This window comes from Trachinotus anak, unplaced genomic scaffold, assembly GCF_046630095.1.
Source record: "Trachinotus anak isolate AG129_WGS33_773 ecotype Australia unplaced genomic scaffold, CSIRO_AGI_Tana_v1 ptg000032l, whole genome shotgun sequence".
Lineage (NCBI taxonomy): Eukaryota > Metazoa > Chordata > Actinopteri > Carangiformes > Carangidae > Trachinotus > Trachinotus anak.
Genome location: NW_027273883.1, coordinates 5,654,793 through 5,682,500, shown reverse-complemented (window position 1 = coordinate 5,682,500; position 27,708 = coordinate 5,654,793). Strand labels below are relative to the sequence as shown.

The 27,708-nt window shown below is 42.7% G+C and overlaps 1 protein-coding gene across 11 annotated transcripts in view; it reads right to left on the bottom strand.

Annotated features, from left to right (window-relative positions):
- cspg5a (chondroitin sulfate proteoglycan 5a) overlaps positions 1-27,328 on the bottom strand; it is a 59,740-nt gene extending 32,412 nt beyond the window's left edge. For 3 of the 11 annotated variants that reach the window (XM_071469564.1, XM_071469566.1, XM_071469567.1), the window contains exons 1-2: positions 26,769-27,325; positions 4,428-5,418 (exon numbers count right to left, since the gene is read on the bottom strand). In XM_071469564.1, the coding sequence (XP_071325665.1) occupies positions 4,428-5,418; positions 26,769-26,865 (1,088 nt within the window). In that variant the 5' untranslated portion in view covers positions 26,866-27,325. Of the gene's footprint in view, positions 1-4,427; positions 5,419-20,893; positions 21,171-26,768 lie in introns of those variants that run through there. The other 8 variants (XM_071469571.1, XM_071469574.1, XM_071469568.1 and 5 more) reach the window with 6 other exon arrangements.
- Between the last annotated feature and the right edge of the window lie 380 nt (positions 27,329-27,708).

The window sequence follows — 27,708 nt, the reverse complement described above, 5'->3', positions numbered from 1 at the left end:
TTCCATTGACCCATATTGCGCCTCTGCCCAGCAGTGAAACGCCTCTCGGTTTCTCTCCAGCCTGCGTCTGACTCACTCTCAGGAGGTTCATCACTGCTACTATCTGCTGACTGAGGACCAAAATCTGCCCTGAATATCTGAATCATGTTGTCTGCTTAGCAAGAGCTTTTCCAGCATCGCGTGGCTCCGTTTCCCCCTCAGTCGATAACACTTGTGATCTGTTGTTTTGATGCAACAGTGATGATTATCTCTGCTTTCTGCCCAAAACTGCAAATATTTACAGTATAACAGTTCCTTTCTCAATTAATCTGTTTTTTCACAATGAGGTCAAATCCTTGTTTCCTTAAATTAATATATCTATTTATTAAATACATTTGCAGAAATAGAAGTGCATATTAGGGAAGACAAATGTTTACGAATGTAATTTGGGATAATGGGGTAATACATGTGGCGCATTTTGAAATCACTTCACTAAAACTAATACACAAAGGAGGAGGAATTGTGTGTGATCCCATTTGTTAAACTATCTTCTGTTCATCAGACTCAATTATTCTGAAATACAAAATTATTGATCTTGAAACTGTGCTGCAAATTCAATGCATTCAAATCAAATTGGCGACTGTGCAATGAAAATAAACTAAAGAAGAACTGAAGGTCATCCCATCTGTGTTGAAATGGATATGAAAACATCCTCCGATTATGATTCAGATCATGAAACCACTGCCGATTGTTGACGCGGAGGCGGTGACAGGTGAGATGGGATTAGGGTCATGGTCACAGCGGAGATGTGATATGATAGAGATGTGATGCTGTACGCTGCTGGACGGGGATGTAAATCTTTGGCTGTTATTTTAGAGATTGTTGTTTCAGTTGAGAGGGAGATGCCTCTGGTACTCGAGTGTGTGCATGAGTGTGTTTATCGTGTCTCTCTGTGTAATATTTTCTCCATCAGGCACAGTCAGGGGGCTGATCGCCACCGCGCATAGATTTGCATGTTAATCTGTGCAGCTGTGCACTAATTGGAGGTCTCTCTTCACTGATTGGTTGGCACATTCATGTGATGATTATGGGGAGATGTATGTATAATCTCTGCCATTCAGCAATGAGAAATCTCTGTTTATGTGATTGATGGCACAAACACACACACTGATAAAAACTGACATTGTTCCATCTCATCAGTCTGAGATGTTTTCAGTAATCTCGATGTGTATGTGTATGTGTGTGTGTGTGTGTGTGTGTGTGTGTGTGTGTGTGTGTGTGTGTGTGTGTGTGTGAGTGATAAAGTGGATTTTTGTGCAGCCATTTGCCCTCAACCGAGGCTGCTGTGGGTGTGTAACTTGTTTTCTACGCCTCTCGTCTGATGGATCCCTTCCTGTATGAATGCTGACTGTCAGTACAAAATGGCGGCTGACATCTTTTTGATTCTTTTTTTCTTCAATTCTTAGGTGCTGAGGTTTTGGTGATTTTTACATTAAGATTCACCCTGTTGGCCAATAGAAAGCGAAGTGAAAGTGAAACGTTTAGGTTTTGCTCCGAAAGTATGACAGCCTCATTCAAAAGCCCATTCACATTTGCATGTTAATAACATGCATTATAAAACCCAGTTTTGGAACAAAGCCTGTCTCAATAGAGATGAAACAATACAAACATTTTATATCATAGTGACTGAAATTATCACAGTTATCAGTGTTATCGTGGTATTCTTAAAATGTGCTGAAAATGTTTAAAAAGTAGGCGAATAACACACAAACTGAGATCATTTCACCAAGTTTTACAATGAAATAATTAACAGTACTTTTGTTTACATTGTTGCTGCTTAATGCCCAAGTTAAATTAACCACAGCAATCGACCATGGTTATAGAGATACATTTAAACAGTAATACCAACCGTCTGGCATTTGTACTGTGATTTAACATGAAACCAGTAACTGTCTCATCTCTAGTGGCTTGCCTCTTATTTTCTTCTTGAAAAACAATCTAATCTAATCCTCTTGATTCAACCATTATGTTTTTAGAGGCCTTTTAGGAACACTATTTCCAAAGAGCCCTAGATGTTTGCAAGCTAAACCTCAGCAACCGGACTTTTTAAACAGATGTAAAAGCTTAAAGAAATCTCGACTGGGGTAATTACTGACATATTTTATGTTGCAGAATAAAACATGACAGTGAACTTGCGTTAACCACAGTCCTTAATTCAGCCGTCTAACCAAAGTGCTAAAATGCTAACCAATATCCAGGCTATAGGACTCACTCCTGTCACGCTATGTTGAACAAGAGATGAGTTGCTGAAGCTAGAGGAACAGAGCGTGGCTCGGACCTGACGACATGTCTTTGTCTCTTTATCACAAGCCGTCTTGACAGTGTTGACCTTTGAGAGAATGGCAACAGTCAAAGAGTCAAAATGTTAACGTACCGTATTAGCTGTGTAAAACCATCTACTTTTATTTAACCTCTTGTCAGAGTAAAAACTGCTCCACAAAAGAAGAATGGTTTGCAGATAACTGAGAGACAGAAATCGATGCAATACAAGCCAACAACCTGACTGCTCACTCTTTATCTCTCTCTTTATTCCACCTTCAATCATTTTTTTATTGAATGATATGATGAAGAAAAGGTCAGGAAGCAGCAAAAAACAGAGGAAAAAGAAAGACGGTTGTAGGGCTGTAAGGACATTCCAGTGCTTGCATGATCCCAGCTTGTTATGTACTGTACTTCAGCAATTAGTTCTCTGAGAAGTCTGCCCATTCGTGAGGATGCATGCTTGAACTGTACTGTGCCACTTTCTGGCGTGACCGGGTCTCAGTGTTTTACACTGTTGGGGCGGATTTGATGGATTTTGGAGCATATTAGAGGAAGAGAGAGGAGGATGTGAGGAGGGGAGAATGCCTCAGGGAGAAGAAGGTAAATCAATCAATACTAATTTTTCAAATTCACTACAGATCCTATAGGTTTGGTATTGGTCCTTTCATATTCCACTGATCAATTAATTCATTAATACAGTATTTGAAATCTGAAAAGCTGCATCTGCAGCAGCTCTAATCCTGAACCCAGCATGCTGATGTGATGTTGTGTGTGTTTTTTTTTTTTTTTTAAAGTGAAGTTGTGCTCATCACAGATCGGGACGTTTTAATCCACAGATGCGCTGCGATTGTTGACTTTCAGATGCACTGGCCGAGGACTCATATCGGGCTGAAACGACTCTGTGGCTTACACCATATTTTATATCTCATATCTCTTAATCCGTTTGACTTTTGACCTCCACCTAGATTCACCACAACCCTATTGGATCGAGTATTGAGAAAAGTCATTACTGCAGTTTGTGGCTAAAGCCTGGGAGGCAGGTCATATAGTAAGGGAACAGAGCCGTGTTTATTGATGTGAAAAATATGAATATAATATCAATAAGCAGTTCAGTGTGTATTTGGGAGTGAGTGTCTCCATGTGCTCATGTTTTTGCTCATATTATTTTGTTTTTACGATGCACGTCTGTGTACAATTTGCATGACTCCAGCTCTCAAAGGAAAAAACACAAACCTCAGAATACAGCCTGGCAGACGTGGGGACAAGCTCTTGTTTAAATTAACAATAACTTGCTGGTTTCTGTTTTGCACTGAGCTTTTCCACATGGTGCAGACCAGAGAGCAGCAAACTAAATCTGCAGTTTCATGGAGTCTGGTTGGAGTCTATGGCAGGACAACTAGTGTAGGAATTATTTATTCCTACATGAGATTATACAAGAAAGATTATATGGCATTCACATGTTTGTTCATGTTTTACAAAGGGTTTAACCTGAGCCATAAACAATGACAGCAAACAGGGTTAGTGGTACACAAATGTTAAAATGTTTTTTTTAAATCTTACACAAGGTCAGGCATTAAAAGGAAAAAATGGCATTGGAACATCTCTAGCATCTCTGATACAAACAGAAAAGGTACTGTTGCTATGATACCGTAAGCTACACCTGAGCCCTGTTTTATGCCTCTGCTTATTTATTTATTTATTTATTCATTTATTTTTTTGAACATTCTGGTGAATCTTCACCTTGGGAAGTCATGCAGCATTTGCTTCTGGTAGTTTCCACTGTTACCATGGATGCACATGTAGCAATCACCTTGGTTTGTTTTGGTACCAAAGGAAAAATGTATGGTAATGTACTGCATAAGGATGTTGGTGTTGGTAGCGGAGATCAGAGGTCCTGCTATCACTGGAAAAACTTTGCTGCTCTGAAAGCAGCATGTGTGCGACGTCCATGTGTTGTGGTTTGACTTAGCTGTGGATCTCAGGTGAGTGCATGTTGGTGCAGCTTGGAGGACCTGCAAAGTTGTAGCCTGTGTATTGCTGGGTTGCAGAAGTGGCTTGTTTTGTGTATACAGAGTGCAGCATGTTTGTCCCTGAATGAACGTGTTTGTGTTTGTATGGTTTCGTACCTGCAGAAGACTCCCATGCCCTCCAGCAGGTAACACTGTCCCCCATTGAAACAGTAGTTGGGCAGCATGTCACAGGGCGAACGGCAGCTTCCGTTTGCCATCTGGTAGCCCACGCGGCATCCGCCCAACCCATCTGACCCGTCCACCGGTGACGCTGCTGGAGGAGCCGCCACAGGGTTGTTTGGCACCGGCACTCCTGCACCAGGAAGTGATGCACCTGGGATGAAGGGGCCAGAACCTGGGATCTGGGGCCTGGAGCGAGACCCGGCAGACAGTCGGAGGTCTTCATCGCTCTCGTAGGCATCAGTTGTGGTGCTGTAGGTGTACTCGTCAGGTGTGGGGGACACCCCATCCTCATAGGGCGTGAGGTAGTCATAGTTGTCCGGCATCGCCCAGGAGGTCGGGTCACCACCTTGCAGCTCATGAGCCAGAGATGAAGGAGAGGGCGGGGCAAGGTCCAGGCTGCGCCCACGGGAGGAGGGGTCGAAAAAGTCCACATGGAGGACATCAGGGTTAGAGGGGTTGACTGGTGGCGGGGCAGTGGTGGTGAAAAGGTGGTCCAGGTCAAACACGGCTGTGTCCTTGGAGTGGATCCAAGGTGGGTCGGTGTGCAGCAGACGCTCCTCCTCTTCATCTTCCTCCTCCTCGCCCTCCATGACATCCTGTTTACGTGGGTTGCTAGGCAGCAGGGCCTCAGACTCAGCCGAATCAGGGCTGAGCTGTGGTGGAGCTGCCACACCCACTTCTTCCACTGTGGGAACCACCGATTCACCAAACATGCCACTGCTCTGCTCCTCCTCCTCACCGGCGCGGGGGACACGGCCCGCCCTTGGGGTCACGGTGCTGATCGTGTCCGGACTGGCTGAGCTGCTCATCCCGGTTACCGCGACGATGATCTCATTGGCCTTAACAGGTCCTTCCTCCTCAGTAAGAAGAGAGGTAACGTTGGCCGTGCTGTCCGGCACTGTGACGTTGGTCCCGACAACATTTCCTGCAAACACAAAGAAAGTGATGAGGAACGACATGCAACAAAGGCCCATGGTCGGACTCCGACTCAGGATGTTGTTGGTCAGGATCTTTAATCCCTAAACCATCAGGGTGCCCCTGCATCCAGGTTTTAAAGGCAAACGATGGCTTTATAATCCATCCCATACCTACTGGACAGAACCTTCAATTATTACTAATTGTTATTACTGTGAGGCACTGAGCACAGATGCTTGGGGCACAAAGATTCCCCAGGATCTCTGAAATTTCCTTTGGGATCTCTGAAATGTCCTCCTCCTAAGATTTCCTAAATTTCTTTTGGGAACAATAAAGTATCTATCTATCTATCTATCTATCTATCTATCTATCTATCTTCTCAGAAAGAGAGTAGTCAGGAAACACAGTGGCGAGGGAACAGCAGCAAATTTAATGAGGTGAAAATGGTATCACTCTAAAAACAGAACACAGTTTGTATTGATCAGCTCAGGAAAAACTTCTGACCCTCAAATGGGCCTGTTACCGGAGCGCAGAGCTTTGTAAGGGAGATGATTAGACTGGCTGGTTTGATTTGTAGCTGACTCTGATAGACAGATTCAGGAATGTAAAGGCCAACTGTGACCAGAAAAAACCTCGTATACCTAATGTATTGAAGAAACTTTTTTTTTTAACATTATATTTGTGGTATCAGACTCTAAATGTATATCCTGAACATGTTCCCAGAGATGATTTGATTTGATTTCATTTAATTTTACTTTTATCAACCAGGCAAAAATCTGCTTGAGTCTAAAATCTCTCTTTCAAGAGAGACCAGGCCAAGAGGATATAAAACATAAAACATAAAAACAACATAAACTGACCAAGTCAATTGCCATGCACTAAAAAAGTGCACAAAAATCCCAGTTAAAATGCAATAAAAGTATAAAAACAAAATCTGGTTAAATTTAAAATTGCAAATTCGTTCAGTGTGCTCTGGATCAATGACACTGAGCAGGGAACATGTTCAGTGCAGCCAGCAGTTGAAGAAAACGCTGACCCCACACAAACCAGTGACATCAAAAAATGCAGAAGAACCATTACTATGAAAAATTCAACAATTGAGGGGTTGAAAATAAACTGGTTGGGATATAGAGGTGAAAACAGCACCGCGGCTTCCTGGCAGCTCTCGGTTCACAGTAAAGACATTTAAACTAATCTCGTTGGTGCAAAATCTGTGTTGTACTGATACTTAATCAAAATTCATTCCTGAAAAATTGAGCCTTAAATCACATCACAGGAGTTTAAAATGTTTCCAGTTGTTCCCACCAACTGGAATATTAGCAAATATTAGTAGAGAATCACACACTGGGCTGTCGGATGCAACATCTGCTGTTGTTTGTATCTTGACTATAAATACAAATACAAACAAACAATCACCAACTGGTTAATTTCAGTGTTTCCAGAGACTTTTTCCAGCCTCAGCCTCACACACACTCGGCGCTCCACTGCCACACAATGACATCACAACCTAAAGTCCTTGTGCATTATGTGACGGACTGAGTCTGGCATCGAACACGAAGGGTGAAGCAAATTAAAGCGAGACGTGATTGGCTGTGTACTTATCCTCTGTTCGATTACTTCATCCGGGGGCGACACGTTGAGTCATGCAAAAAAAAAAAAAAAAAAAAAAAGCTGCTTTCCACCCGCCCCCCCTTTGGATTAAAGGAATAATTCACTAATGTACTTGAATTGCGAGGATCTTGGATTAGGGATTACGTGATTGGAGAGGGGATGGGATTTGGGAGATTTCGGGGGTGCCCTGGTGGGTGGGTGGGGGGGTCTCTCGAGGAGATGCAGACAAGAAAGCATATCAGCAATCGTAAGAAAGCTGTAAATACGTAAAGATTACACTGAGGAGTCTGTTCATCATGAGTAACATCTGACAATAAGTAATTTCTCTGTCTGTATCGTTGAGGTAGCCTACGCCTTCATGGCTCAGATATCTACCCTGGTTCCAGACCTTTATGAAACACGTCTGGTGTTGAGTTCAACAGCAGTTAGCAGTGCCAGCACGCCACTTGATATATACCCGCTAGCCGTGCTGGGAAAAGAACTGCTCCACTCGTACAGAAACGCTGCTAATATGAAGTGAAAACGAAACCGTAATTCATCCTGATTATCTCGATACTGTTGCATTGGATGACCGGTTCCTTAACTGCAATCAACTTACTCCAAACCATCTCCATGACTGTACTGTCAACCTGAGAGAAGCTCCGTGTCCGGCAGATGCTCCTGTTTACACGGCTCTGTTACATCTGAGGAGCTGAGAAGAAGAAAACTACAACATCCATCTTGATTGCATTGGAGTATTGTGTCACCTAAAGCAACAGCTTGACTCTTCAGTGTGTTTTCTGATGACAGTGGAGCTCTGCAGCACAGAAGAATATGTTGCACCAGTCTGTCAGACAATACCAGGCGAGACAGATACAGTGCTGGTTTAAAGGTCCCACTGGTTTTAAATCTCACTTTATTGTATAAAGTGAGATGCCTGTATTCATGCCTGTATAACTGAGGCTTAAAACAAGCTGTTAGGACTTTATGATGTCACAACAAAACAGTCACCGCTCTCAGCCATACTCCAAGCCCTGCCCAACTGGACCCATCATCCATCTTTGCGGGATTTGGTTTCTCTGAGAGTTTACCTGAAATCTGCTATATTTTTTAATCACTCAGAAAACAGCCACTGACCTGTTGTTACTAGAGGTCCAGAGGGAAGCCTCAGACAGGAGATGTAAAATTACATTGAGATGGTTTTTGGTTCTTAAAACCTCAAATATATGTTCTTATGGATATCAAAAGTTAATATAAAAACGCTGAAAAGGTGTAAATATGGGACCTTTAACTGTTGTTAATAATTAAAAAAAAAAAAAAAATCATCTGCCTCTCTGAACTTTGTTAATTTTGAGTCATTTTTATGATGGGGACTGAGATATTAAAATTAAAGTTACGTCACTGATATCACAGTATTATTCAAAATTTATTTTTAATAAGCACTGGACTAAAACGTTCTTCTATCTGAGAGAATAAATCTTATCTACTTATCTTTAATAATAAAAAGATAAAATAAGACAAAACGTATCCTTTAATATTCAGTTGGTGGTGTTGTCATCTACACTAATTAAAATGGTTCACATCATATATGTGTCTTGTTTTGGACACTGATGTCGCAGTAGTTGGGGGCTCAGCTCCCACACTGATCAGACAGTGGATAAATGGTGCACTCCTGTCCTCGTTTAAGGAGCTTTGGTTAACAGCCTCCACCAAATGGCATCTGTGAGGATATCTGAGAGGATATCAGTGAGGATCTTTGCTGACTGAAGTTAAGCTCCGATAGCGACCCTCCGGGGTTTTAATCTCTAAATGTCTCCTCGCCGCTGAGCAGGGCTCCATTTGCATGGCCAGTGGTTTATTATTTATCATGACCTCCGCCAAAGTTTTATAACTCTCACATGACGTGATGTCTGATACGGGAACAAAACAGACAAAAAAAAAGATGCACACCCTCTGACGGTAACAAACCAGATTCTAATAACTTCATCCCTTCAAAACTGCAGCCAGGAAACCAGGACTGCTCACTGAGGAATCTTTATTCAATCTGCCTCGTTCAGCAGTCTAATACACCTGGGCTGCTCAATCCTAGTTAGATAAATAACTAGTTGGTTGTTAAGCTTCTTAGAGAAAGACTTTTTTAGCCAAGTAGTCCTAGAAAATGACCCGAAACATTTCCAGAATCACAAGAATATTTTCAAATTGGTGATTTTGAGGGGTTTTTGATTATGACTGCATATGAAGAGATTTTTTCAGTTCAATCAAAACATTAATTTGGTGTAATGCCCACAGGCCAGAGTTACAATGTGCCCCTTAAGAGAACAAACCACTGCTCCAAGTCTTTCATTCCCTCTGCCATCAGGCTAACAAACACCAACAGTTGTCATTTTCATTCATTAATTTATATCATTTATTCATAATATAAACTGTGACAAAATGTGTTATTTAATCTATTTTATTTTACTTACTGCTGCTCGTTGTACCCGTGTGTTGATCTGTTGCGTTTTCTATAACTTATTTGCCTGCGAGTTGTGCGTATGGACTGGGTAAGCCACAAAGGAATTGCCCTTCTGGGGATTAATAAAGTTGCCTGAATCTGAATTAATTGGTTAAATTAAAGCACAAAGTTAATTGGTTCACAGGGCTTTCTTGAGGTTTTACATTTAGCTGGAAAGAACGACAATGACAGGCTAAGATTAGCAGTAAGTTTTTCCAGATGCATAACTCCAAACACAGTATATCATGTGATTTCACTGCATTCTGGTCCACTGAGGGTAACAGAGAACAAATGGGTCTCTGCTTCTTGTTCAATGGATACTTTTTGGTTTTTTTATGCCTTTGTTAGATAGACAATGGAGAGATGATAGGAAATAAGAGGAGAGAGCGGTTCATGATCAGAACCTGAAAGTCAGAGGCCACTAGGATGCCCCTGGATTTCTGTATGGTTGTTGAAAACTGGCTGAAAAGAAATGGGCCCTCGATGTTTCAATTCTGAGAAACTGACATGAAAATATTTGCCACAACATTATGAGCCCAGAAACTCAAGATCCAGCTCTGTGCACTGTGCTGAGATAACTGAAATACATTTAAGGCATTAAGACCACCTCTGCATGGGAGGTATTGGCTCGGCCTCTCTTTTCCATTTTAAAGGACATATTCTGCTGCTGCTGCATCTGGCATTGTGAAAGTCTGCATGTTACTCCCTCACAATCTCTAGAGCAAGACGTTTCACCATCGCTGCTCATCAGTGTTGCACATAATGAGCACACCAGCGAGGAGGATCATACAGTTGTGAACAAATCTTTCCTGACTAAACAGGAATAAACAGATACACTAAACCAAAATAAACCGATGCACACGGCTCATCCGCACCTGTCCATCATCATTATGTGTGTGAGGCTGTCATCGCAGCCACGCTGCGTCTGACAGGTGGAAGGCTTCAGTTTATTCAAGGGTTTGCTTTGTGGCGCCGCAGCAGCGAGCTGCGTCTTTTGAAGCCGGGGTCGTTCTGGGGCTAATCCTTCCAGCAGTCCCACAATCCACTGCTGTTTAACACATCAACCGAACACCCCGGGATAATATGCCAAAACCACGCTCTCTCACACACACACATAAAAAAAATAGGCTTTACTATGACTACACAAAAGCATTATATACACACTAAATGCTTGATGTGCACCAGGAAAATTAGGATTTAAGACAATAAAAGTCTGCCTCGCTCTTGTGCGCATATAAAAACAATCAGATTTGCCTTTGCTTTATCTGTCTTTTGTATCTTTGTCTACCACACACATACAAACACAAACACACCAGACAGCAGCACACTCATTAAGTGACACTTTGTCCAGCTGAGAGCTGCGTTTTAAGTGAAAACCAGTCAACACAACCAACTCCTCCTCCTCCTCCTCCTCTTCCTCCTGCTGCTGCAACAAGCCAGATGAATACAAACTGTACAGTCTGAAAATCAGACAGTAATGGCTGCCACACAAGCAGAGACAGAGTGACAGGCGGGTGATGAGGAGAGAAGGTAACGAGGGACAGAGAGAAGTGACACATCATGACAGAGAGAAGAAAGAGACAGAGCCAGAGAGAAAAGCCGAGGAAGGATGAGGAGGATGTGACAGAGCGAGGGATGGAGAGAGATGGTGGAACAGACAGTGAAAGTGACAAAGAGCGAGGAGGAGTGATGACTGGGGTCTTTGAAAAACCTGGACTTTTACTCTTGTTCTGCCAGTCTGTCTGTAGCCACTGGGGAAAAAAACATTTCACAGAGATCTGTTAACTACTCTGTTCTGTCGAGTATCAGTGGCCTCAAACCTCACACTGCTTCAGCCAGGTTATATTACAGGATGATACTCCTGGTCCAGGCAGGTTTGTGCATGTTTGCATGTGTCAACTGTGATCTGCAGACCAACTAAGTTGTTGTCAGTGATTTTCAGAACATGAATCAACAAATCCTTGACAGAAAGTAGGTTTTTGGACATGAAAAATCGTCATTCTTGATGACACCTGCACACAAGGCAGTTTACATGCTACAGTATCCTGGTTTCTGTTTGAGCTCTCCAGGTTTCTCAATACCAGGATAAATCCGTGTTTGGTAAGATGTGGATGGTTAAAGGTCCCATATTTTACACCTTTCTGGTGTTTTATTTTAACTTTTGATGTCCACAAGATGATAAATTAGTTTTTTCCTCTCCCTTTCAGGTAAACACTCAGAGAAACCAAGTCCTGCAAGTCTGGACAGTGCAGGGGGCATAGCTGCTGTTTCACTGTGACTTCACAAAGTTACTTAAGTCCTGACTGCTCGGTTTAAGGCACACTTTTTTAAAAATTGGCTATGTGCAATTTCCCCATAGATTGCACACATTGATACTTTCAGAGTACTGATATAGCACCTAGACCTGCTTTATAATCAAAACATGAACATCTCACTTTCCACTATATGGGACCTTTAAAGCAAATTGCATTGTCACAAAACATCATAACATCATGTGACACCACTGTCTTGTTTTTTTACTAAACTGAATCAACCAGTTCAAACCAGCTAAGGACTAAACTACCAGTCAGAGGCAGTGCCATGAAGTTGCAATGTTATGAACAGGGATAGGTTCACTTACTACTGCATGTTTGAAAGGTGCAATTACTTAGCCTCATTAAAAAAAAAATTAACAGACTACACCTCCAGTGACAAATGTTTGAACTGAGCTAAATGAAACATTCTGAATCAGGAAAGGGATTTGTTTGATTGATTTTCTAAGGTATCTTCTCCAAACACAACCAACAAGGAAGCCTGGAAGGGAGGGACGACTCTGGTCAGAGTCTGGTGACGAGCGTGATGAAGTCCTTGAGTAGAGAAACATCTCCCTGCAGCTTATTACCACAAACGCTGTAAAAGATTCTGGAAATATTTGTAACATGAGCCTCAGGTTGTTGACAAGACAACTATGAAGCCTGGACTTTACCATTGCTTCATTGTTGGCACTGACTTGCAGTCTAAAGAGCCAAAATGTGCGTGTAAAAGGGCGTAGCCAGGGTGGAACAAGTGAGCAGAGAAGCACCAGTGTTGAGGGTGAGTCACCTGTCGTTCAAGCAAAATAAAATCTTCCACCAGAAAGACTCACATTACATGACCGGAAATTCCATCACTGGAAAAAATTTGGTGACTTTCTTATTCCTTTGATAGAAACTGAGTCTTTTCAAATCATCGTGTGTCTGTGATCAGAAACTGCATGTACATCTGAAGGTACTGACACACTGCACATCACATTTCCATGAAAATACACATCAGCTAACATGGGTTGATCACAGGTTAACTCTCAACCCTGATCTTCATCTGGCTCATATTTAGCCACGCCACTTGACTCTGGCATTGTCTGTTGGTCGTTCCACCACTTTGGTTCAGACTGAACTACCTCAATAGCTATCTGATGTATTGCCATGAAATCTTGTACAGACAGTCACAGCAGTGCAAAGGATGAATCTTTATGATGTTTATGATCCTCTGACTCAGCATGAAGCTGACATTTCTGGTTTTTTGGAGAAATTTCTCAACAACTATTCGATGGGTTCACAAAAACTACAAATAGAAATACCAGGTGCTCACAGTGATGGCGTTGTAAATCTCCAGGTAAATTCAAGGTGCTGTTGAAGTTGAAATGGTTCATTCAGACAGAGGGAAGCTACTGGGCTTGCTTCAGGCACACTTGCATGGAGAGAGGGATATAGCCAACCAGTTTCGATCACCACAGGGTCTTCCTCAGGGCGTGGTTGGAAAGAAAAGTTGAAACCGCTTTTTTCCCCCTTTTCTGGGATTTTTTTTTGTTACATATGATATGCCCTTATATAAAAAAGCATTTTAACTATATCCATGGCTCTGTGTGAATGTGCCTAATGTAAGACCAGCATCTTACCTTTGTCTAAATGAACTATTTGACGGATTACCATGAAATATGAAACAAATATTCATGTCCATCTCAACACTTTGGTGTTCACTTGACTTTTTAATCCATCATCATCATCATCATCAGGTCAAAATTTAATTTGTCCAATACTTTGGTTTATGTCCAAATACCTGCAATACTAATAACACCAGCAGTGACACCACATGTCCTGAGTCTAAATGTAAAATCTACAAATTACATAGTATGAGCTACAGAGGTCTGTCTCACTGTCCTGGCTTTTTTTTTTTTTGAAACAGTAAGAAAACAAACACACTTTCCACACGTATGTGGGCACATCCACACAAACTGTCAGATCTCAGGCAGTTTGCCGAAGGAAACCTCAGTGGTGTCAGTCTGCCAGAGTCCTCACTGTGCATCTCTGCACTGAGCTCCAATTAAGTGGAGATGTCTCCCTTTCACCGCCTCGTTAGCCTAATTGGATTAATGAGGGACAATCTTTTGACGGACAGCTGGTTCAGGAGCAGCCGGCGACTCTGTGGCAGCTCGAGAGAGTAAACTCTGCATCACACCGGAGCACGACAGCTTTGTTTCCTAGTTCCTCTGATGCAGTGAAGTTAGTGCAGAATGAAGTGATGTGTGTGTCTGTCGATTATTATTTGAGTGGTTTTTACAAAAGTGATTCAAAAGTGCCACAATCTGTGCAAAATCAAGAATAAATGCACACAAACAGCATCTATGTGATCCATGCGTCACTTGTATAAAAAAGCCATTGATTTCCAAATAGTCCATGACAGTAATCAATGAGCCAATAAGTGACGCACTGAGTCAAAGTCAGTTTCATGAGTAAAAATGTTGCTTTTCATTGGAAAATCTATTTCGTTTTTGAACTCAGATCAGTTTAAAGTAATGAACATAAATGGTTAATATTTTCTATCTCCTGTGTTTTTCAACTTCTCAACAGCGAGGTTTGAAATGAATTCAAGGTCCCGTGTGTTATGAAACCGAATCACCGGATTATTCATTAAAGGCTGGGCTGCTGGTTTGTGTAGCTTACTGTGCACCTGTGGGCTGTGAGAAACTCTGCTGCGTACGTGTGTGAATAAATGCTCGAGCTGTATGGAAGCAAATAACACGTCTCTGGTAAAAGACATTTTCCCATCTGCTTGGTTTCAGGGAGAGATAAACAGGTAATTGTTTGGTATCATCCCGACATCATGAAATTAAACTAAATGCATAAGGACGGTTAAATTTGTAGATTTTGTTTTAACTGGGATTGGTTTGCCACACTGAGCCACCAGCTCTGTCCTGGACAGAACAGTTTAGATCTGCAGGACTGCGACTGGGCTGACCCACACTGTGTAACTGATTATACAAAGTCAAACCTACTTCTGATATTTTTATTTTCAGTGCTTTCAAAAATGCCCAACACAGAACCACCCAGGTGGAGTGATAAATCTGTGCAGCACCAAATAAAAACAGTCACATGTCATAAAATGATACGGTCCATTTAGTTGCTGTGCTGGAGGATTCAACCACATCACATCATCTCAATCTGTTGTTTTTCTGAGATCTTCTCATCCAGTTTTGTCCAGTGAAGGACCAACATTCACTCTTGACCCTGGAAACAACAGCTGAGAGACCATTTAGTAGCTGCTGTGGAGCTTCAGATCATCTGAAGAAGATCATCTTCATGATATTTTTTAAAGCAATATGGACAACAAGCCCATGACAGCTCAGCAAACACCCACCTGCTGATGAAGACCTTGTGATGTGATCAAAAGTATGAGAGATGAGAGGTTTCTGAGCTGGTGTTTCAATGCTCAAACATCAGCTTTGAACCACAGGTTTAAAAAGGGTCTTCTGTCCCATTTTCAGGTAACCTACTTCTTTAAAGTGCTGCTGATTTTTATCACTTCTCTCTCTGGCAGCTTCTCTGAGTCTCTTAAAGATGATAACAGTAAAGGTTCAGCAAAAGACCAAATTAGTTTGATAAGGTGGAAATATTTCGTGAGGCATGAATCAGCAATTAGCACATCGAATGTGCAAGCTAAGCTAAACCATTGACCAGCGCCTTTTACCCAATTAGAGCGACAGACCAGACATCAGCTGGCAGGGTCAGGGTCGGGTCAGGACAAGTTGGTTCGGGGTTTCAGGCTCAGTCTGGGTCCGGGACAGACCAACTGAGACCACACCGACAGAATAAAGGAGTCTTTGTTTGTTTCCCTCTCAAATTAGATGAGATAATGAAACAGTATTACATAAGGAGACTCCTCACACAGCACGTCAGTGAATTAGTTTATGTTCGTGACATTGATTGTGTGTGTGTGTGTGTGTGTGTGTGTGTGTGTGTGTGTGTGTGTGTGTGTGTGTGTGTGTGTGTGTTGTTCCTCTGCCAGTATAACCCACTGGTAATTGGGGTGGCTTCCAGCTCCTATGGTGAAGGGTGTGGATGGTCATAATGAGAGGAGTTTGGCTTGCTTGTGTGTGTCAGTGTGTGTGTGTGTGTGTGTGTGTGTGTCAGACTGTTTGTTTGGGGGTGATGGTGCCTCGAGGCCAAGTGCTGTTAGCCTGTGCTGGCGAGCCGCCGACCCTCAGGCTTCGCCTTTTGTTTAACCCAGATCAGTTTGGAGAGGGGAAGCCACTAAACCACCCACAGACCCGGAGGAGTCTGATTGGCTGTGACAGACTGTAAAGAGAAACCTGATTGGTTCTGACAGTTAGGTGCCCGCCAGCCAGTTTGGTGACCCAGACAGGAGGGAGGAGGGGAAAGGTTGGACACTGGCTGGCAAACAAACAAAAGCTCCTGTAAGAACAATATGTTCTGTCTCGTTCATGGTGAAATCGCCATAAATATGTTTTAATGACACTAATTAGACAACATGTGATATCCCACTACAACAGAGTCAGTACCAATGACTCACAACTGGGCATTTAAATACTGTCTAAATCCACCTGATGGAGTCTGTGTGGAGCTTCGCTGGTATCGACAGATTTAAGATCAAGTTTTTGACGCGAGGCTGAAGGAAAACAGCGTTAATGAAAAGAACGACTCCAAAACACAAACACACTTCAACAGACAACACGTTGATCGCAGTGAAATCATCACCTGGTTAAAAATGACTGAACCAACAGGGACAAAAGGAAACAGTACAGAAACTGGAGGAAAACAACAACAGCAGTGACACCGTGGCTGTGTGGCAGCTGCAGAACGTCTTGGTTTTCATTTCTGCGCCCACGTTCACGGGTTAGACCAGACACGTGTCTCGAGCCCCACGGCTGGGTCACAACGTAGAAATCCGGCATCTCGCCTATTTTTCACATGCGATGCGTGCAGCTCCTTCGCTACAGTTGTCTTTGTCCAGGCTGAATCTTTGACTAACTCACCATTCTATCAGATGCACGTGGAGACGGTGGGATTTTAGAGACGTTTTCTGTCTAAAGTAAATCAGAAATTTATAATTAAAAAAAAAAAAACAACCAACAATTCAGTCTCCTGCAAACTCTATGCAGAACGACAGAACTCACAGTAGCAGCGGCGCAGCAGAAACACAGCCGGAGTGAACAAGCATTTCAGTTACTTTCTGTATCTACAACACTGTGAATGTCTCATCGGAGGGACAGAGGAGAGGGTCTGAAAGTTTTTAATCTCACTGGCACAATTCTGAGTGCATTCGATTTTTAAAAAATGTTTTCTTAATTGTGCATATTAATCAAAACTAATCTGTTGGCTGTTTGTGGACACTCCAGTGTTTTCTAACAAATTGTGTCAGCGTTCATAAAAATGGCCGCACTGAGCAAACCACAGATTAGACAGATGAAGCACGGAGAGTGAGAGCCTCTTTAACTCATTCTCATTGATTTCAGCGTCAAATACCTGAACCTCGAGAGAAAGACACACACACACACACACACACACACACACACACACACACACACACACACACACACACACACACACACACACACACGCACACGCCTCGTCTCCTTTCTCGTTCCCACACTCACTCACTGTAATGAATAAAACATGAGGCTTTTTTATCTTTACTCAACTCAATGCTGCTCATTAATATCGATATAAAGAGGAAATGCACAGCTCCACATTCGGCCCTAATTGAAAACCTCTGCATTGATTTTTCTTCCACTCATCTTTTTTCCTTTATTGTTCACTCTGTCTTCCCGTCTCCTCTTCATCTCCCACATCTCACTTCATAAATTTAATTTTTCGTCCCTCTCGTCAAATAAATCTCTCCTCTGTCTTTCTCCTCCTTATTCTACAAGCATTTGTCCGTCTCTGTCTCTCCTGTCTGTCCCTTTCTTTTATTCCTTCCATCACATAAATCCTTTCATTTATGACTCCACAGGTGGTGGGATGGAGGAAGGATGTGTTGCCGTGGAAACGCTCTCGGCCTCACTAGAGTCGCTGCGGTACTGCAAACCCGACAAGATCTGCATCCACGCACGTTAAACACACAGTCCAGCACGTAGGGACACACACACACACACACACACACACACACACACACACACACACACAGCTATAATAATGTGTTTATCTTTGTACGACTGTGGCTTCATGAGACTTAAAAATGTGATACTGCTTTCCGTGTTTGTGTGTCTGTGGACATGTGTGCATGTATGCACGTGTATGAAGCCTTGCATTTCAGGTTTTGTGTGTGTGCGTGTGTGTGTGTATAAGTAAGTCCAAGTACATTGTATGTGTGCATCCATGCATCTACATTTACAGTTTTTCTCCTCCCTTGTGACCTGCTTTTGAACAGTCAGTTAAAATTCAAGTGTGTAAGCTTGTGTGTCTGTATATCTGTGTGTTTTCCACTCCTGCAGACACACACACACAATCTTCCCATCACCTCCTTCTTACACCCAGATTTTTAACGTGTTGAGTCTGACAAGAACTGTTCATGAAAATTAAATGAAATTTGTCATATGCAGTTTATGTTATTGTGAGATTTTATTTTGAAATTGTCAGTAAATTTATTTTGGACATGAGCAGATAAAAAAAATAAAATAAAATAAAAAAAATCAGTGATTCAGTTTTTTTAAAAAAACTGTTTCTGCTCTATTTCTCTTGCTTCTGTTCTATTCTGCCAGAACATAAACTGAAGCACTATACCTGAGAAAACAGCATCACACAAATCAAATAAATCCACTTGTCTGTGTTGCCACGACAGGTGTGTGTGTGTGTGTGTGTGTGTGTGTGTGTGTGTGTGTGTGTGTGTGTTTGTGCATGCGTGTTTGCTCACAGAGGGACGTGATGGGTGAACTGAATGCTAATATGACAGTCTGCAGCAGAGGAACGAGGAGCACGCGCGGTCAGACGGAGAGGAGAGGGGGAGCTCTCGCACGAGCATGAACTCAGTGACTCGCTTCAGGAAGGACACACTGTGACACAGAGACAGTCTAGCACCTACGCAACGAACGCACAAAGCCAACGCACTGTTGCACACATTACGACAGAGAGACAGGCGCAAACCTACGCACACGCACAAAGATATGCTCTTGTTCCACCTTCCATCTTTTTTCCACCTTTTTTCTCTAACACACACACACCGCCTACATGAACACACACACACACAAACATGTAAATTACTGTTCAAGGGCATCCAGAGTTTGAGAACAACGCCAACTCAGCACTGCTTAAAAAAAAAAAAAAAAAGCACACATACTGTATCCTAATTGTTTTGTCTTTGAGCAGGAAGGACAGAAGCAGCCCCACACTGTCAGAAACTCGAGTTGTTTGATGACCTTCTGCACTTGCAGCACAAACTTCTGGACGTCCAACGCCAGGGACGACGATGACAATGACATCCCAAACAACTGTCGCACCTGTGAGTCAGAGCTGCAGTGAAAAATACCTGGACACAGACAAGGACGGCAACATGGAGGAGACACAGCGGCACAAAGGGACACCCACTTCTTGGATGACACTGTGGGTTTTAGAAGGACAACACTGTCTGTTTTTTTATATGAGGTTTGGCATGAAAGTGGTGCCACCAGAGAAATCAGATTTCTAAATGATTTTTATGCTAACCTTACAGGGATAAGTTTTCCCCAAGGATCTTCATCATGTCAGGCTGAAAACACTAAATCCAGGGAGTTTTAACCACTAGTTTCTGTTCATTCAGCAGCATTTGTTCATAAACTGTGTGACTGGTTAAACTGAAACACTAAGTATGTTTACATACACACTAGTATCCTGGTTCTGACATATGTAATTGGCATGTAATTGTAGACTAAAACATCATATTGTGGTTTCTGAAACCTGGGGGGAAAAAAAAAACTTTAACACAAATATGTTATTTTCTGCAGCTAGGGGTCTCTCAATCAAAACAATAGGTTTTAGCACTACTGAAATTATCAGCAGAGGTCTCCTCCTCTCAAAAAGAAACAGACCCAGTTGTTAAAACCAGTAAAACCACTGAATAAAGCAGTAGTTTCAAGCTAAAATTCATCCTGGAGGTGCTGTCAGCCGAGCTGCCGTTAAGCCTGTTTCTCTGGTAACTTCTGATCCTGATGTTCAGGAGGTTTTTACCAGGAGCTGAATTATCTACAGAGGTCTCCTTGTCTCCAAAGCAAACGGACCCGGTGATTAAAACTGGTAGAACCTCTGAATAAAACAGTTTCACGTTAAAAACCAGTGTTTCTCAAACACTGTTTGGTGAATACAGGGCATGTTGGACGGCCACTAACATTTGTTCAGGTTTTTCTCCGATAACTTGACAGGTATGGTTATGGTTGTGGAAAGATTGCGGCAAATAAACTATGGTTATGGTTATTCAACTAGAACACTTTGTTAAGATGATGATGACAATCATGCCATATGAACATAATACTTTGGGGTTAATGGGCTGAGTATCCTTCATAATTAACAGAAAAATTACTGATAATGTCAATATTTCACAAAAGGTGGCTCTACAGATTTTAAGTGTGGGCTTGGTAAAAACACAGTATTTTAATTAATTATTTTAACTTAATAATGTTTGTACAATGTCTAAAGTTAAGAAATTTAATTCAAAGTGACCTTGAGAAGATGGTTTGTCAGTCACCTGTACATGTAGCCAGTGCTTTAAAGCGCTAAGATGTTGATTTTATGTACAAGTATTTGTTTTCTGTCGCCTTGGACGACCATAATGAGGCTTTATTTTATCTTCATCCTGATTGACAAGTGAAGAATATCTTTATTATCAAATGAAATCGATTAGTTAATGAAAGTAACAGGCTCTCTCACAGATTTCTGGACCCATATGCAGAAACAAGCCAAAAGCAGAATTCAAATCAGGGCTGCAAAGAATTCAAAGTCCAAAAACAAAGGCGCAAAAAAGGTCGAGGAGACACTAGGGAACATAGCTTGGACAAATACAGGAGCAGAAACTTGCCAACTGTCAGGAACTGAGGGAAAGACACATGCTGCTTCTCAAATCCGATACTTCTGATGGACAGTGAAGTATCCCAAATCAAACACTGCCGTTGTGCACTCACCGGAAATGACGATCGCAACAGTTGTCCGCAGCTGTGACCCTCCTGCCTGCTGCTTTTCTCACTTAACTTCAAACTGAACCTTTTAATTTTCCTGTGTGTGCCCCCGGTGTCTTTAGGTTGCCATTTTCAAAAGTTTGGAAATACCTAAGTGGTCCCTCCTCTTCCGCTACGTGCCAAGATGGCACGGTGAAAAGTGTTCATCGTTTTACACTTAATTTTTTGACTGTTTTCTGTGAACCATCACTTAAAACACAAGTGTGAGTATGAAAAAAGGCGAATTGAGACACAGCAACAGACTTAAATACGAAGGGGGCGGGGCTGATTAGGTCCAGGTGAAACACATTAGGGCGGAGCAGGACAACGGCAGGAAGTAAAACAAACATGAGACACATATGGGAAGTAATTTCAAAGTAAAACAGGAAATAAACATAAAGTCCATACTAAGTCCAAAGAAAGAGTTGCTTCAGGGCAGCTCTTCATTGCTGTTATTAATCACACTAGAGTGGACTGTAAATAAAATAGAATAAATAAAATATTTTATTTAGAAACTAACTGGCACAGATGCTCCAAGATACATGAAAAGGATATTGTTAAAAATTCATGACATGAAATCCACAGAAAATCTCTGTCAGGCTGGATAATACGTTTTGATGTAATGATGACTGAATTATACTCTAAGACTGAAGCTTTTCTATTTAACAAAATATTTGTGCAGTCCTGACCAAAACACAACCAAAGTTTTAGTTATCTGCACTTTAATCCAAACACTTTTATTTAGTGTTGAACTGTTAAAGGTCCCATATTTTACTCTTTTACATAAGTCCTGACGGCTTGTTTTAAGGCTCAGTTTCTGAATACAGGCTGTGTGAATTTCTCTGTGGACTGAGGCTTTGATACTTTCACAGTATTAATATAGAACCTAGACCTGGTTTCATAAAAAAAGACATAGCAGTCTTACTTTATATAATATGAGACCTTTAACAAATCATTTCAAGTTCAGGCTGTTATCTCATTCTCCAAACTGTGAAACACAAACTTAATTCTTGCATAATTTTAACCAGCAACACATAACCTTTGTTTCCAATTGTATGCCTACTTCCCAAAATGTTATTACTTTGTTGTTTGACATTTGCACCTCAGAGGAGGTTAAAATGCAAACACAGACCCACATACAGTACAGTTCAGTTCTTCCCACGCACAAACACACACAGTAACACAGAGAGAAGCCAGCAGCTGGTCGGGCCAAGCCTATGTATGCTAATGTTGGCCGGCAGGCAGATCCAGGTGGGAGGACAAAAACAAATGAGATTAGAATCATTTAGTTTCCCAACAAACAGATTTATCTGGATGAGAGACCTAATAGCCAACGCTGATCCCAATTTAGTGCTGCGAGAAAAGTTTCCGTCCCTACTGTTCCCCAGAGAGAACAGAGGGTGACGGCTCAAATCCCAGTGACTGAGGCTGCAACCAGAGATTGTTTTCATTATCGATTACTTATTTAGTCTGTCAAACGCCAAAAATAAGGCTGAACTGCTTATTTTGTGTTTTGAGAAATGGCCAAAAAAATAGAACGTGCTCCGTTTACAAAGACATGGAAATTTATGTGAGTATTGTCTCAAGAATGACAAATGGACATCACTGCAGTCTTTCCTTTGGTTGTCTCTCTACTAACATGATTGATAACTGGGCCCGCCATGGCTTCAGCAGTCTGACATGTGTGCAGTTGCAATAATTCAATGAAGAGTCAGCCATCGCTCCTACACGTCCATCACCTCATCAAAAGCATCAGAATGGTGGTGAATCTAAAATAAGAAATTACTTTCCCCACAATAGAGAGCGCGTATAAGTGGTGCTAGAGTTTTGACCAATCTTTTTCCTTCCTCCATGCACCTTTTGAAGGTGTGCCAGAAATCCCTGCTCTACTTCTGCCAAACAAGGTTTTAAAATATCATGCAAAACAATGCTGCCTCTGAACGTGACTGCTCCCAAAATACCATCAAGACAGACTGTAAATGATCTGCGAGGTGTCATACAGCGAGTACGACTTTGTCTAAAAATGCTGCAGCTTCCAAAAAACCCTAGATGTGTGCAGAGCCAACAGTACATCTGCTGGAAATTAAACCACACCACACAGCACATGAAATCATTACGCTGAAATAATGAATACGCCGCAACAAATGATGATATCATCTACAAATTAGAGCTGGTAATGATGGACTACACCCATTGCCAGCAGTTTTAGACACACACACACACACACACATTGATGCGCGGTCAGTAGGCGTTGAGCCACCAGACTTAGCAAGAAGCATCATCGTGCACCAAAAATCCAACCAACATTTTGAGCCTTAATGAAATTCAAAGCGTGAAGGCATCATGGTGGCGACATGAACACACTGTTCTGCCAGCCGGTGTCATGTCAACGGATGTGTGTGGTTTCCATGGAGACCGAGAGGAGGAAGATACGAGAGGGGAGAGCGAGTGCAGAGCCATTGTTCACTACACCAATAATCAAAACCTATAGGTGATTTTATAGGGGAGGATGGGGGGGGGCTGTCTTTTTTTTTCTATCACACTGTGATAAAAACAGGGCTGGATCGGGTCAGTGGAGTCATGGAGGGAGGATTTGGCTTGAAGATTGACCCACTGCACATCAAAGATAATCTGTCAGCTAGCAGATATGTGTCAGCAGGGCAGGAGGGTGAAGGGAGAGGAGGAGAGCACGGCAGAGGCTGTACATCCACACAAGAACCAGCAACCATTACTCCATCAACCACCTATCTGCCAGTGAAACCGCGCGCTGGGGGAGGGGAGGGACGGCCGCATATTATCTGTATTAAACACGCAGAAGAAGAGGGAAGAGGAGGAGGAGGAGGAAGATTGCAAATGGCCACCGGAGAAAAAGCGGACAGGAAATGACTGACGGCGTTCTGCTCGGGTGTTGTCAGTTCAGGGCAGTTGGCCTAAGACGTCTGAGCATCATTCACAGATGTGGGGCAAGCTGCCGCCTCCACACTTCACCGGTGAAGCGGGAAAATGTGTGTGTGTGTGTGTGTGTGTGTGTGTATGGGTGGGAGGAGGAGGTTTAGCCCAAGGTTGTTTTAAGGGGGTCTGAACCAGATCTGCCAACCTCTTTTTGTTAAATATCCACCTGAGTTTGAGCTGACAGGAAGTCGCTGCGGCAGCACTGATGAACGGAGACAAACTGATTCCTGAAGGCGAATTACTGCACTTTTTAGCGTTACAGGTGATCATATGGTATTTTATTATTTCAGTACCCTACAGTACAGTAATCCCTTCACACATTCAAATCTCCATTATAAAGAGAGCTGTAGGTCCTGCTGGTGGCGTGGCTCTGCAGATGTGACTAACTGAAATATCTCAACTACTATTGGACGGGTTGCTTTGAAATCTGGCTCAGACGCTCATGTTCCCCTCAGGACAACTGGAAATCTGTGCCTCAGTGCAGCCTCACAGAGCAGCTACCGTGCCTGTTACTGAGTCCTTGAAGTCTTATTTTCTTAAAACAACTGAAAAAACCCCTGTGGTGAATTTTACACTGCAGATGTTGCCCTGCAGATGTTGTCCAGTTCAGCAACCTGCATGATTCTGTCTTATTTCTAAATGAAACATAAAATATATTTCAAAAAAAGATGATTTGTAGCTGAAACTGGTTTTAAAAAATCTTACAGGAGGGTGTTTTCACTGGCCCAGTGTTTTGTGGAGGAGTGCTGTGCTTTGCTCAAGGGCAGCTCATTAGATAAGACTTTGCAGAGGCTTGAACCGTGAACTCTGGTCAATCACAAGGCTAACATCCCCAAACTGTCATCTTTAAGTCTTCGTGATGAATGTATAGATTTATTGTTACCTTTTGTTGCTGTGAGACAACAACTGCAAACTCCAGACAGACATTCGTACACTTTGGTATGGATTTCGTTGAATCTTTTGACAGAGCCAGGTTAGGTGTTTCCCCCTGCAGCCAGTTATTGTGCTAAGCTAACACAACCACCTGCTGGCAGCAGCCTCATATTCAACATACAGCCTTTGGAGTGGTATTGATCTTCTCATTTAACTCTCAGGAAAGCAAACTGGCAAATTTCCCAAAGTCTAAACTGTTTCTTTAAGAGAGCTGAGGCTGAATACTCCACACAATTATCTCATATTCAAACACGTTACACTGTCTGCTCAGGCCTTTAAAAACTGGTGAGATGAGGTCAAATCTTACATTCCTGCAAGGCATCTGGGAGCAGAGGAGGAAAAATGCACCTGCTACTTAAAAAATAACATCAACATCAATTAAATTACATTTCAAGGAGAAATGGAGCAAAGGCTGATGACTGGGCCAGTGTGCGAAAACACTGGACTCAGATGTGCAGCTGACAGCCATCACTGCTCTTGGATGTTCCACTGATGTGAGATTTCCTTTCCTTTATAAACCTTCCAGACTTTTTTTTTTTTTTTTTTTTCCATAAACTCCACTATGAAAACCTCATTGTTTTTGGACTCCAGTTTGCAATCACATCACACTCCGTGAATTACAGCCAGTGCGACGAAAAGAATCAGACAGATTATATTAGATTATAACGCCAGACCGACTTCATCTCGTCCACGCTCCTGCATCATTAATCTGACAGTAACGTAGCCGCCGTGCGCAAGGAACCTCAGACAAAGAGACACAGAGAGAGAACCTCCGTGGCTTTTTTTATGTTTACTCGAGTGTTTTTTCCCCCCCTATGTGTATGTATCAGAATGTCCGTTCAGATCCCTTCATGAATAATTCATCAGCCCCCCCTCACTCTGCCCCTCCAGCCCTAATCCTCGCCTTTGTGTGGCTGTAGTGCCAGTGCGCCTCCAGGGATCCGGACCGGTTTCCAGCATCGGCCGGACGCTGTCACTGTCACAGATCTCTATAATTTCTCCTGTAATACTCCTACAGGGTCTCACAGTGAGTCTGCAGTACTCGAAGTGATGATTTACTGACCTGATTTTGCTGTGGTTGCCTCCTAAGATGCTACTATCATGTCCTAAATGATATATATTTTTTAACCCCCCCCCCATCCTTTATAATGACTTACACTGTCTGCAATATGTCTGAGCATGGAGCTGATAGTGACTTTATTGCATATTCACATCTTAATTTATTTTTAATCCAATATCACTCCTTATACAGACTTCTTATGAGGGATCTTACAATATTTAAATTAATGCTCTAATATCATGGTTTGCAATGTGTCTATGGTGTCCAAAGGGTTTATACTGACCCCATTGTTACCTCCCCTCTGGGGTCTCTATAATATTCATGGGACTTAGATTGTCTAATTGTGTCTTTACAGTGACCTAATTTTGGTTTATGCCATTTTGTCTCCTGAGGCATCTCCTGCAAGGCTATAGTGTTCAATAATGACCATTCATTGGTTTAATCATGACACAGGCATCGATATAAAATCCATATGGAATTTGGAAATTCCTCTTATAATCCTACAGTATGATATCAAGGAGTTATTTGTTCTACTATGCATAAAAAAATGTGCATTACCCACATTTTCTGATGACAGATTCTGCAAAATGCAATTTATTTGGACTCGCAGTGACCAGAAAATAAACACCCGCAAGATGTTTGGAATAATGTCACCAAATTGTTCTGACCAGTAGACTTTTAATACCAGCTGAGTGTTGAGTGCTTCCTAACCTACAATCCGAGCCTCACTGACCTCCTTTCTGGCTGCCCTGTGGGAGTGTGTTTAGGTGCCCTGACTCCACAGAGAGAACACGCTGCTGCTGCTGCTGCTGCTGCAGCAGAAAAATAATAATATGAGGCAATAAGTGAGGACGCTTTTGCATGATCAAAGTGCACGGTGGAAGGGCAGTTTCTTACCGTGGACAGCCGGCGGGATCAAGTGTAGAGCCAGGACGCACGACAGCAGCGTTAGTCTCCAGCATCCCGTGCAGAAGCTCGCCTCCTTCCCCTGCATCCTCGCCGAGCAGTGATAGCCTAAGATGATCGGGTGAAAGAAAATATACAAAGTCCCTGTTCTAATAATGGCAATAGAGTTCAAAAAAAATGTGGCAAAAAGTAATCCGGACAAGTGGGTCTGTTGATTTGCGTGCAGTCTAGACTCCAGCCTCCCTGCGCTTCTCCTCCATAGCCGCCTGCTCTCAGCTGTCTCCTGCTCTCCGCCGCTGGTTCACACAGTTAAGCTCACTGGGGTTGGTTACGGCTCCATCGCTCTACAACAGCGGCGAGGCGAGGGTGGGGTGGTGGTGGTGGTGGTGGTGGTGGTAGTGGTAGTGGACGCGGGGGGGGTTTGCGTTTGGGGGCGCAGACGCACGCCGTGGCTCGGCTTGGCTTGGTTTGGCTCGGAAAGGATCGGTGCTTTGGGCACTTGAACGCACGGCGGAGTGCAGCGCGCTCGGCAGCCTTCCCCTTCTCATCATCTGGGGAGGGGAAAAAAGGTTTGTTGATGGCCCCCCCTCTTCTTCCTCCTCCTCCTCCCCCATCCTCTTCATCCCTCCTCCCTTCCCTCCCTCCCTCATTTTCCCAAGACACCCTCCCCTCCTACTCCTCTCTCCATCCTTCCTAAAACTTTTCCTACTTTTTTGTCCTCCACAGCCTCCACCTCTTTCTCTTCCTCAGACCTTTTGCCCTCCTTTCATTTCTTTTTCACACATTTCTCCTCCACTTTCTTCATCTTCCAGGACTTTGTTAACCTACTTTTCCTCTTTCCCAACATGTTTCCTCTTTCCCCTTCCCAAAAGTGGTCCCTCCTCTACCTCCTTCCCGCCTCCCCCTCTCTCCATCCTTCCCTTTCCTAAGA